Source organism: Podarcis melisellensis (genome assembly GCF_964234715.1).
Source record: "Podarcis melisellensis genome assembly, chromosome: 1".
Classification (NCBI taxonomy): Eukaryota; Metazoa; Chordata; class Lepidosauria; order Squamata; family Lacertidae; genus Podarcis; species Podarcis melisellensis.
Genome location: NC_138528.1, coordinates 65,955,894 through 65,968,228, shown reverse-complemented (window position 1 = coordinate 65,968,228; position 12,335 = coordinate 65,955,894). Strand labels below are relative to the sequence as shown.

General features: G+C 43.5%; 1 protein-coding gene across 1 annotated transcript; it reads right to left on the bottom strand.

Moving 5' to 3' along the window:
- Positions 1–5,945: 5,945 nt before the first annotated feature.
- On the bottom strand, positions 5,946–11,654 carry PTH (parathyroid hormone). The gene is made up of 3 exons (XM_081903504.1): positions 11,579–11,654; positions 7,433–7,523; positions 5,946–6,310 (listed from the first exon to the last, which is right to left on the bottom strand). The coding sequence occupies exons 1-3, from the start codon at positions 11,601–11,603 to the stop codon at positions 6,043–6,045; spliced, it is 384 nt and encodes a 127-aa protein (XP_081759630.1). The 5' UTR covers positions 11,604–11,654; the 3' UTR covers positions 5,946–6,042.
- Positions 11,655–12,335: the final 681 nt, after the last annotated feature.

Here is a 12,335-nt window from a genome sequence, read left to right as displayed (position 1 = left end):
AAGCTCGCGAGGCGTCGCCTGGCCGCAGGGAGGGAGGAGAAGCGGGTGGAGAGCGCGAAGCTCGCTTACCGCGCGAGGGCTGCTGCGGGCGGCTTGCCTGCGAGGCGGGGGAAGGTGAGCGCGGGTTGGCTGCTCCGCGGCGAACGGCTCTTCCTGCAGGCGCCTGCCGCGTTCGAAGGAAGCGGTGGCTGCAGCGGCGGCATCGTCGCCCCTCGGCGCTCTCTTCTCTAGCCCCGCTCCTCTGGTCGCAGCGACGTCTGCTCCTTCCTCCCGTGCTTTTCCCGAATCTGCTCAAGTGGACGGTCGTCCCCCGAGAATTGGGCATCAGTGGAGGATTGTGACGGCGCTTCTTTCATTTATTTCACTTTATTGTATTTTAATATTTTGCTGGAAGCCGCCCAGAGTGGCTGGGGAAACCCAGCCAGATGGGCGGGGTAATAATAATAACAATAATAATAATAATAAACACGCTCGGACCGTGTGTAAGCATGACCGGGGCCTGGCTATTTGGCACCCTAGGCAAGGCTAACTACAGTACTGGCACATCTCCACAACCCAAAAAACATATTTGCTAACTTCAGTTTTCAGAAACAGATGTCTTGCAGGAAAAAGAAATGAGAAGCACAACCGTTGAAGCTGCTAAGTTTATTTTAAATTGCAAGAATCGGTGAAACAGCAAACTGATTATCTTTCTCAAATCCAAAACTGTTTAGAAACGTTGAGCACATTATCCAGGAGTTTTTGTTGTAGTATGAAGAGAAGAAGCATAGACTCTTGAAAGTTTTCGAGCTATTGCTGTATAGGTCCACAGCACAGATCTTCAGCATCCATAACTTTGTTTCCATTGAGCATCAGTTATTTCTCCAAATTCTTGCAGGCCTTCAGTACATCTTGATTTATATATATATATATATACTGTATATATCACAGAGAAAGCCAAATAGGGAATTAAAGTGTGGTGGCTGTTGGAATCTGTTTTCAACAGGCTGTTATGGTCGTGTTGTGAGACAGCATAGCAGAAACCTAACTTTGGATATCTGCTTCGGATCTTGCAGTTCCTTTTCTTGGGCCACAAATTTAAACTGCTGCTGTTTCTCCTTTTTCTAACTTGTTCTTTCTCAAAAGTTTGGTAGTATTTCTAGTTCCTTTGCAATCTCAGTAGCATCTATCAAAACTTGTTGAAAACCCTCATCACTTCTGCAGCCCACGAGTTAATTCTAATGTACTAATTACTGGTACTTCATAAATGATAAAATTCTTCAAAATTAAAAATTTTAAAAAATCAGAAATTTATAAGATATAACAAAAACTGTGCCCATCAAAGGTTAGTACTGTGCTCCTTCTGAGGTCTGTGCCCTAGGTGGCTATCTAGTTGGCCTTAATAATAATATCAGCCCTGGGTGTGAGCTCAACAAGTTGCTCTTCTTGGGCAAGTCCTTAACGCCTTATGTCAGGGGTTTTGCAAGTTGTGAACCTACAGGTGTTGTTGGACTCCATTTCCCATCAGCCTCAGCCAGCACTGCCAAGGATTAGTGCTGATGGAACTTGTAGTCCAGCAACATCTGGGGGCTCTTAGGTCAAAGCTTAGTTCCACATAACCGCCACTCCTACTCCTGCCATAATTGATTTCTGATTTGTAGTCCAGTTCAATGTATGGTTACTTGGAAGGGGAGAGCATATATCTGGTAGGGAACTTACCTTAGTGGTACAATGCATGCCTTGCATGCAAAAGGTCAAAGGTTCAACCACCAGCAACTTTAGGTAGCCTGCTTGTGTCACCAGAAACAAAATGGGTAGGTTGTGCTCAGCTGAGAAGCAAATGAAATTTGGAGCGCAGCAATGGAGGCCACCCACTGAAACGTCACCACACTGGTAGCAAACTGCTCAACAAAAATAATATGCTAAGAAGCTGCCACATCAGCAGTGACTGCAGATGTAAAAGAGGTTTTTTTTAGTTATCCAATTTTCCATGGTAAGGGGAAACTAAATTGGGGTGGGGGGAATACTAGCTGGCATTTTTATTTATCTTGTATGGATGCTGTGAATAACTTGTGTGCATAAGTAACACTGATCCTACAATGAGCTCTCATCCGAAAGAGTTTCATCTGTGAAACTCTTAAAAGTTTTCTCCACATGCTAGCACTGCTGGTCCACACGCTAGCAGACTAAGCCAGCTAAAAATGGGTCTTGTGACTTTGTCTTTAGGGCTCCTGCTTTGTTTGAAAAGCTTAATCATCTGTCTGTTCTGCCTGAAGATAATATCACTATGGGAGCAAAGTCCTTGAATGGTTACGTTTATTTTTTTCAGCTCCAATAATGACCTCTAATGGCAGGACTGTTGAGATGTTTCTTATTCTTATCCATTATATCTTGTTTTGTTTGGGCCAAAAAAGTGGCATGGTTTGGGCCAAACTCTTATCTTGATACCAAATCGAAATATGGCTAGGTCAATAAGGAGGGAGTAGGATAGACACTGCAGATAGACTGCCTCTCTCTGCCTACGCAAAACCCCACAGTTAACTCATCAAAATATAATGCTAGAGCATGCTGTTATGTATTGCAAGTAATTACAGACATTGTGGTGCTCAGTAAAAAATTTCCATTGTTGTCTCTTAGTTCTTCTCATGGTGTCATTGCAATAAACTTAAACAGCTGAGACTGGACTGGTCACAAACAGATGCATATTTGTCATTGCGACTTGCAGAGCACAATTTTCACCCCTGGTAGGGGGTCACAGCTTGAGCTGCAACTGTCAAATGGAAAACCATGCACTTGGTGTTTTCTTCCCAGCATTTGAACATGTTACAGGGGGAGCTTGTCCTCCCAGAGTTATCCCTGCTCCCCCCGCCATGTTTTTTCTCGTGTTTCCAGGTTAACATAAATACTTTGTTAGAATCACAGAATCGTAGAATTGGAAGGGACCACAAGGATCATTTAGTCCAACCCCCTGCAATGCAGGCATCTTGCTCAACGTGGGGCTCGAACCGGAGACCTTGAGATTAAGAGTCTCATGCTTTACTGACTAAATACAGTAGGATAGATCCAGAATAAAAGGTGGGATTCAACTAGTGACTCCCATCAGTGGACTTCCACTTGCACAATGAGACTTCACCCCTCTCCTCTCCTTCCATGTCCACCAAAATTGGCTTGGGGAGGGGGGCAGGAGAATCTTCAGAACGGCTTACAGGGGGTGGAGAGGGAAGATTGTTTCATCTGGCAAGCCAAAATGCTTGCCCTGCTTCAATTAAGACATTAGCACAATGATGAAGTCATCCCTAAGTTAGTTGAACCTATCCCCACTGAGCTAAATAGGAACTTAGTCAAAACTAATTTTTCATACTGATCTCTCCCCCTGCCATGATAGTATACTGATCTCAATGACAACTTGGTTCAACTAAGCTGAATAGTTTTATTTTCCGAAATTATGAGAAAGTGCATGCATAAATAACGACAAAAAGACCAAAGGTTTATGCTTTTCAACTACTACTGTCCAAGAGCTTTTGGTCCATTTTATTTGACAATTCATTAGCAAGATACAGATATAAAGGAATAAAGATACATTTGTGTAAGTTAGACATGAACATACAGCAAAATAATAAATAGAAAGTGCATATTAAGGTCTTAGTCCCACAAACATACCCTATCTCATGTCAGAACCTTGCTCCCACATGGAATGCCATTTGAATGCAGTTCTCTGCAGGTTCAAGGGTCTGTAGTAATGTATTGTCTGTTTGCAGAAACATGTCTTTAGTAGGGGTCCAAGATAATATTCTGACCCTGAATCGAAGCTTTGCCACTGATTTAAAGGGAGCCAGAATTTTCCTTGCTGTCTAGATATAATGAATGTCAGCTCGCTATTTGCAAATACACTTCTAGTCTAAAAATGGCGGATGTGTTTTGACATTTATTATTTATTCACCAACTCTTGCAAAATGCATGAGGTGCCACACGTACAAACAGGTGAGACAGACATAAAAGCAACCGTACTGGATTAGGCCAGTGCAGAGTAGCAGCGTCTGATCTTCCTTAGGTCTCACGTGAAAAAGAAACATCTTCAACTGGAAGTTTGTGGCTGCTGAGAATGCAAGATTATGGCCTCCGTCTCAAATCTTGCACCATCTGCATCTCCAGTCCTGGATCAATTTGGGCAGTTGACTATATGTGCCCCATGATGTGTCCCTGATGTTTTCCCCTTATAGCGTAGGATTGTGTGCATTTTTACTCAGAGCAAGTCTCCACTAAGCAAGAATTCATAGGATTGTAGCCTCACAAATTTATGTAGATGTACTTCCTTTGACTTGAATGGGGCTCCCACGGAAATACATTTCAGATCTGGGTGCTGGGCTCTGATTCAAAGCACACTTACTTGCAGGTAAGGTGCTCAGAGGCACATTTTGGGCTCTGGGTAAGCAAGGGCTACAAACATCCACCCTGGTGTTGGAGAAGCCTTTGTATGTGTGGTAGGAAATGTGCTCGGGGCTTGCAATGAATGTGGCAGCACATCCTCATACTGTCCAAGTCTCAAGTCCTATCTACACTAATGTGTGTTTTATGCCAGCTTAAGTGCCATGGTTTGACCTAAAGAATCCTGGGAACTGTAGTTTGGTGTGGCACCGAGTGAAGTCTCTACAAGAGAGCTCTAGACTCTCCGCCAGAACTACTGTTCTCAGAGTTCCCCGGGGAGAGGCAATGACAGTTAAACTAGATTTAGTCTGCTCCATGAGCGTGCTCCTTCGTTCCATATGGCTTTATGAAATAAAGTGCTGATAACTTGAGCCTATGAGCTTAAATATTTTACAAGCTAGCGTACTCTACAGGTATCAGAACACACGTCCCTTCTGATTTGGTTCTGCTGTGCACATTTATCTAACAGTCCGAGTTCGATGAATCTCCCATGTCTCCCCAAAAGCCCTTCGTCAGTTTGCAGTGGTGCCAATCCAAAAGCCACTCAGGTCTCCGCTGCTTTTGCTTGTCTCCGTTGCTTTCTCTGGGAAAACCCATTGTTTACCACTGAATCAGAACAAACGTCAATCCACAGAAAAACCAATGGACGTTTGTTCTGATTCAACAGCTGTTTGTCCCATGGGAAAGTGGTGGGACGAGCCCTTAGTTTAGCACATTTGGAGACTTACTGAAATGTATGGTACCTTTGCAGGACGGCTACTCGTTTCTGGATAAAAACCATTGTCAATTTCTTAAGCTATTCAAATTTTACCAGTGACCGTGTATTAAGAATGGGGACAATTCCAAATCAATGTTTTTGTGCCATCTTCCACACACACACACACACACACACACACACACACACACACACTGCTGATTCACATTATTGTCTCCATGAGAGATGGGAGTGAAACCAGATCTCCACAGCTACTGCCTGCCTGGATACAGGAGGCTACCATCTCCCAGAAACTAAGACAGGGACTGTAACATCCCAAATTGATGCCTGGACTTCTCCATGCCACTCCCTTTCCTAAATGCCAGGAGAAGGCAACAAACTGCATTATTTCAACAAGCTGGATAGAAGATGGTAACTGGTGGGTGCCGGCACCAGCTTACCCTGCCAGAGGATTAATGGATCCAACTGGCTTGTCTGTGTTGCCTCCATCTGGAGATCCAAATGAGTGACCTGGGCAATACATGCTCTTCATTCATTTGGACATGTCCTTACAGCAGCAGACCAATGTGTCAGGCTCAGTAGTAGAGCACTCAAGAAGTGTAGGAGATATCCTTGGGGAGGTAAGGGTCCCTCTCATGCCACCTACCCCAATAATGGAAGATAATAATGTAGACTGCTCAGTTTGCACCTGCCTTGCAATTCACCTGGTAAGCCATATGAAGAGCTGAAGAAGTAGTGTGTGAACCCCCACTGACATGTACACTAGGAGAAATGAGATGTACAGCAGAAGCACACCTAATCCCCAAGAAGTAGCATCATGCAGACATGCCCTTAAACATCATTTTATAAACAATAAATAACAAAATGCCCTAATTGCTCACTACTGTATGCACTTAGCTGGAAAGACAACACTATGGACCCTCTCACTGGAGTCTTGCTTTGAAGGTGGCATCTCTATAATTTTTGTTAGAATCCACTGCTTTCTTTTGAAGCTTTGCCTGCAGGTCATCAGGGAGCAACCTCCAGCTTCGGACCTCACGGGCCTTAACATCCACTGCTCCTGCAGCTTCGTCAGCCTGGGGGTCATGGTGCACGGTCTGCAGTTTCTCAAGGAGCCAGTTTTGCCTGTTTGCCGAATGCAGGTGTTCCCCCAAATTATGCATCATTTGCATTTCACTCACTGACCTCTTCCTGTAATACAGATAAATAAGGTGGGATTTAAAACAAGCACATAGCATTAACAGCCCAACCTTTGGATGGAGAAAAGCAAATAAATTTCCTTCGCTTAAGTTTGTAATTAATGCATCTGTTACCTCAAACCACACAATGCCACTGTTTGTGTAGCAATCTAACCAGTACTTGCTTGTAAGCCTCTCTGTCTAAGTGAATTCCATCCCTAAAAGCCTAGCCATTTTGTTTGTCCTTCCCCACAGGGACACCTTAAGCATATCTGGCGCAGTGGTGCAAAGCTCCCTCCGGGAGGACAGCGCTGCCGGTGGGGCTGGAGGAGGCAGGCAGTGGCTGGAGGGCAGGTCCTCTGGCAGGGAAGAGGCGGAGGCCTGGAGGTGGCACCTCCTGGCTCAGCTGGCCGCGGAGGCTCTGGGCGAGGCGGAGGTGGGCTAGGGTGGCGAGCTGATGCCAGGAGGTGCCACATCCAGCCTCCACCTCTTCCCTGGTGCCCTCCAGAACTTGGCGCCCTGGTGCCCCGCACCACTAGCCTCTATGGGTAAGATGCCCCTGCTTCCCCAGCTTTGTTGAGACAGGATGTCTGTCCCCCCCCCCTCTCTCTCATCTCTACTCATCCTGTGAATAGTTCCTGCATGGATAAAGTTTTTGAACTCTAGAATCTAATTCACCCAGGCTGCAAAGTTTGCTAACACCTTTAACTGCACCTATGGGCCAAAGTAGATGCGAGTTCACATAATTAGCAATTCCTTGACTTTTATTTTTATTTTTTTGGAGTTAAAAGGCATCCAGGTGGGAGGTGGTTCCTGATTATCACTCTGGTAGGATGTTTCAGGACTTCAACTCCTTTCTCCCTACTGTGGCCCCAATTCTGATTGGCCCCTCTACACCTTTATATTTGTATCAAGAGGAACTCTTCCTTGGAACCAAATGGGGCCTCATCAGGATTCCAGTCCATCTAGTGGTCCCCATGATGGATTTTTACTCACAAAAAAATATTCATGCAATTTAGTGAGGTGATCAGAGCAAGAAGCAGCAGCAGTCAGCTGCCACCCCATCATGTCTAGAATATGTTGCTCATTAACTCCTTTCACTTTCTAAACAAATCCAGCAATATACTGTACTTACACCACAGCTTTCCCATCGGAGTTGGCAAAGAAGCAGACTGCCCATAAAATGATTGCACTTTTAGCCATGTCTCTGATTGAAGTCATGATAACTATAAGAGATGAAAGAAAGTTATCACACAGTTGGATTGAGTTAGACAATATGAGATATTAAATAGAATGCTATACATAAATATCAAAGCATTCAAGAAGGCGATGTTCAGGCAAAAGACTGTAATGGGAGTGTATTTTTCTTATTTGAACAAAGAAGCAAACTGGGGAACAACTTCACTTCCCCACACTTTGTAACACCTTGACTAAGCCTATTAGTTTCTCTCCCTTATAGTTTCCCCAGATTAGACTGAAGAGAACAGTACAGAACATTGGTGTTTATTAAAATAAATGTGATTTGTCTATTCCATAAAGCCACTTGAGGTATTGCAACCAGCCATTACGAGATTTGTCCAGTGAAAATAATTCTCCATCATATTCATATGCCAGCCATATAAGGGGAGTGCCCTTTGCTTCATTAGCCACCTTCTATAAAATGAAAAATACTGCATGGGCAATGAACATACAAACATAACAAGAGCCTGCTGGATCAGACCAATGGCCCATCTAGTCCAAGAGCCTGCTGGATCAGACCAATGGCCCATCTAGTCCAGCATTCTCACAGTGGCCAACCAGGAGCCAATAGGAAGCCCACAAGCAGGGACTGAATGCAGTGGAATTGTACCCCAACTCAAATAATATTTTGTTATTAACAGGAATGCCTGTTTAAAAATATATGAAGTGGATTTTAGTGGTCTTGCCCTTGATGGATATTGACGCAACAAACATGAGGGCTTGAAAATGCACAATACTTTACTGATTCTGTGAAAACACCCGCATGATTAAAGTCATATACCTTGGTTGACGAACACCTTGCGACTCAAACATTTTGGCTCCCGAACGTCGCAAACCCAGAAGTAAGTGTTCTGCTTTGCGGATGTTCTTTGGAACCCGAATGAACAGATTTTGTTCAACTTCCAAGGTACGACTGTACAAGGAGACGCTTAAAACATATGATTTCTCTGCACCTGAGGATCATCTGTCCGGCATAAGGAGCAAAATGAGCTGTCCAAAAATAAATAAACGAGCCCAGGGCAATGGCCCCTCTTGCCCTGCCCATACTATGCCCATGCATTTTGAAACTCACTTTAAACTTTAAAGGGATATTTTAAAGATCTAACAGCCTACATTTCCATGCTTCACTTTGCTGCATATTTTGTGACTTTAATACTCTGCTGGGATTCTCTCACCAAAGAGTGAGAGAATATATATATTGCACCAACACATTACACCACTGCTTAACTCAATTTTTGCGTATTCCCTGGTGTATGACGAGTGTACATGGAAGGAGATGGCTCTGAGACATTCCAGCCCAGGTAGCTAGGGAGGGAGATTCAAGATGGGAGAGCCACACAAATCACATGCTGAATTCTACATATATCTATCCAGACTAAATTCTCTGTCAATTTGCGTTAATTTAGATCTTAATAGCATTGTGTCCCTTGATCCCATTAAGCTAAGGTTAAGCCCTGTCAAGTCCCACTGATTGTAATAGTAGAGATTTAAGCATGTTGATGAATCAATGGGCCATAAAATAGCACTGGGTTGTGCCTAGTGATATTAGCTTGCCTGTTTCTTGTCAAATGGCATCACAGACAAAAGAAAGGCTTGTTTCTAACCTGATTCTGGCTTGCTTATGCCATAAACTCCCCCTCACTCAGAGATTCATTGTGACATAGATAAAACTGCAGCAAACTCTTTCTTTTCTTTTCTCTACCTTCCTTATGGAAAGGAAATCACATTTCCTTTTGCTTTGCTCCATAAAGTTTATAGGCACAGAAAATCTGGTGCTCAAGCTACATGCCGGCATAAACCCATCACAATCATTGGATGTTTCACTGACAGAGCGCTGTGAAAATCTCTGCAGTGATCAGTATTGCTGCTGCTGATGCAAGGAGCAGAAAGAAAACAATCTGAGCCCAATTTCAAGTCTAGCTTTACATTTTGAGAGTTATACTAAGAAAAAAGAAACAGCAGTAAGATGCCTAATAACTTTAATTAAAGTTTTCAATGTGTTTTTTAAAAGCAATACCTGTGATGCATATTATTTTTTACTACGGCGGCATAAGAATACCTATAGTTACATCTTATATGACTATCATCCAAACAGTTCCACGTGATTTACATGATTATTGAACTAGTCAATAGGTTTCCATCGTAGCAAAAGTCTCCCTGACAGATTTCAGAAGCTGCTGGTTAAAGAAACAATTTAGACTGGCAGTCAAAAGCCTCTGTTGACATTCCAATAATGGATGAAACAATTGATTTTGATTTTGCTACAAATAATTGCTTTCAAAAGAAAATAGAAAAAGTCCTTACCAAAGTTTCTCAAGCAGGTTTTCCGCAGAAGTTGATTTAAAATCTGCTTAATTGGTCTAGAAGACTTCTAAGTAACTAAGGAGCTCTTTTATTGTCTCAGTTGATGTCACTCCAAACACACCCCCTGACCCTCATGTACCACCCATCATGTGCTTTTGTTAATGGGGCATTGAAAGAAAAGAAAAGTTGAGGGCAAAATACAGTAACCTGGGCAACTTCAAAAGAGTTTGACTTTTAGGGAATCTTAGCTTAGGGTTGGAGAAAAATGCATTATAAAGAAATTATGTCATTGGGTTAATTAATTAATGATCAGCTCTAAATGTTAATGAGCCCACGGATGACTAAAACGGTTACATTTGTGAGTGAGTTACAAACAGCTAATAAAATAAATGCCAAGCTCTAGAAAACTTTTACCAGCGTGCTCAACTTCATTAAATCCAACCTATTCAAGTCAGGAAAAGGAAAAGCTACACAGGTGTCCTGCTGACTATTGTAACAGTAAAAAATGATTTTAAGTACAAATCGCAACACAGGGAGCAATCCCGTAGCCTAACTTTCAACGTCACCGGTTACCCACACTGCAACATCAACATAAACTTGCTGTGAAAATTTAAGCGAGTCTTGCTGTGAAAGCTATGAAATCAGACGAGAGGACACCAGTTACTGGAACGTTTTATTTCCTTCCTTTTGGAAACAATGAAAAATAAAGTAGAACTGTTATTAAGCCAGACTTTTCACCTAAAAGCAAGCATCCCCCCCCCCCATGCAGCAGCTTAACTATTACAATAGGATTAAAGCTTTAAATTAGTTATCTTGGTTCTGCACAAGCAGACAGAACACGTTTTCCTCAGTAACTGAAGGCTGCATTGTTTTGTTTTTCAGACTTTTTGCTGCTTGTTTTCCACCATGGCAGGTGACTTGGCTCACTTGCTTGAGTTATTTATATCTCTTGATGGTGCAGGCAACATTTTGAGTTCACTGATTCTCCACCATCACCACCACCACCTCCACTTTTTGGCTTTGCCTTAGATCCCGTATAGATTATTCTGCAGAAGACTGCTAAGTGGATGGCCTTATTTCCTGGCCAAAGCTAGATTTTTGAAGTCTTTCACTGATATGCTTCTATGATATATGTTAACAACTTGTCACTGTCTTTTTATGATTATGAATTTGTACTCCCTGGGTAAATGAAGTAGGAAGAAACGTTTTCATAGACCCATCAAATTGCAGAGCTGAAGGGCCACAAGAGTCATGTAGTCCAACTCCTTGCAATGCAGGAATCATTAGGCCAACGTGGGGCTCTAACCCATGACCCTGACAGTAAGAGTCTCCTGTTCTACCAACTGAGCTATCCCAGTATGACTACTTTACTTACCTACATTACTTACTTTATAATACCTAGTGCAGGCATCCCCAACCTGCGGCCCTCCAGATGTTTGGGCCTACAACTCCCATGATCCCTAGCTAACAGGACCAGTGGTCAGGGATGATGGGAATTGTAGTCCAAAACATCTGGAGGGCCGAAGGTTGGAGATGCCTGACCTAGTGCAAGGATCACCAGCTTTTCTGGTCCATAGTCACATTTGCAACCTGGAGAAATTGTTGTGGACATCACACATGCACACTTTCCCACCCACCAGCAATTAGACTTGAAAAGTGTTTTGGCTTACCCCTACACCACACTACTAATTGGGAAGGGGTGGCCTTCCTAAAGATGCAGCTGCATTGGAAAGGTTACCGCTTGCTTTTTTCAAGCAACCCATGGACTAGCAAGGAGACAGGAAACTGGCTCTGGCCTGCTGACTGGATCCTTCTCTCTTCTCATGGGCCACCCACCTGTCAATCCCCTGACATCACAATGGCGCCAAGTGACCGAATCTCACCTGCATTGTTTGAAATAAAACAGCTTAGGCATGGCAATTTGAAGCCCAACAATCAGCTGACTTCAAAGCGCCACGCACAATGCAGATGTAGGGTTGCCATACTGCGAACTCTGAAAATCCAGACAGAAAAGTTTTTGCCATTTTTGAGGTATTTTTAAGGGAAAGGGGCAAAAATGGCATTGCCAACATGGGCTGCCATATATCCAGGGTTTCCTGGACATTTTCCTGATTTCTGCCGGGACGCTGCTGCCGACTGCAGTATTCCAGATATGTCAACCCTATGCAGGTACTAATTAACTGATTGGCGGTACCTGCAAACCCTTTTGTCCCTTTGCCTGTCCCACATCTGACATCATGTATGGCATCAGGTGTAGGGAAGGTGGACATGGCTCGGCTAAAATGACCTCATGGGTCAGTTGATGAGGCCTGACCAGTCTAATTAGGTCCATAAGCCAGAGCCACTGGCCTAGCAAATGCATACGATATATATGATATGACACACTGAATCAACACGTGAGTGGGGGCCTGCACACAACATTGCACACACTGCCTTGTCCCACGCACTGACATCCATGTGTTCATTACATACATCTGCAGTAAGGAAGTTTTCAC

Excerpts from the sequence above, each read along its gene's own strand:
- PTH (XM_081903504.1), bottom strand. The coding sequence starts at position 11,603 with ATGGGTTGCTTGAAAAAAGCAAGCG. Across the intron at positions 7,524-11,578 it reads TTGCTTGAAAAAAGCAAGCG|TTATCATGACTTCAATCAGA; the intron begins GTAACCTTTCCA and ends CATCTCTTATAG. Across the intron at positions 6,311-7,432 it reads TCCGATGGGAAAGCTGTGGT|GAAGAGGTCAGTGAGTGAAA; the intron begins GTAAGTACAGTA and ends TCTGTATTACAG.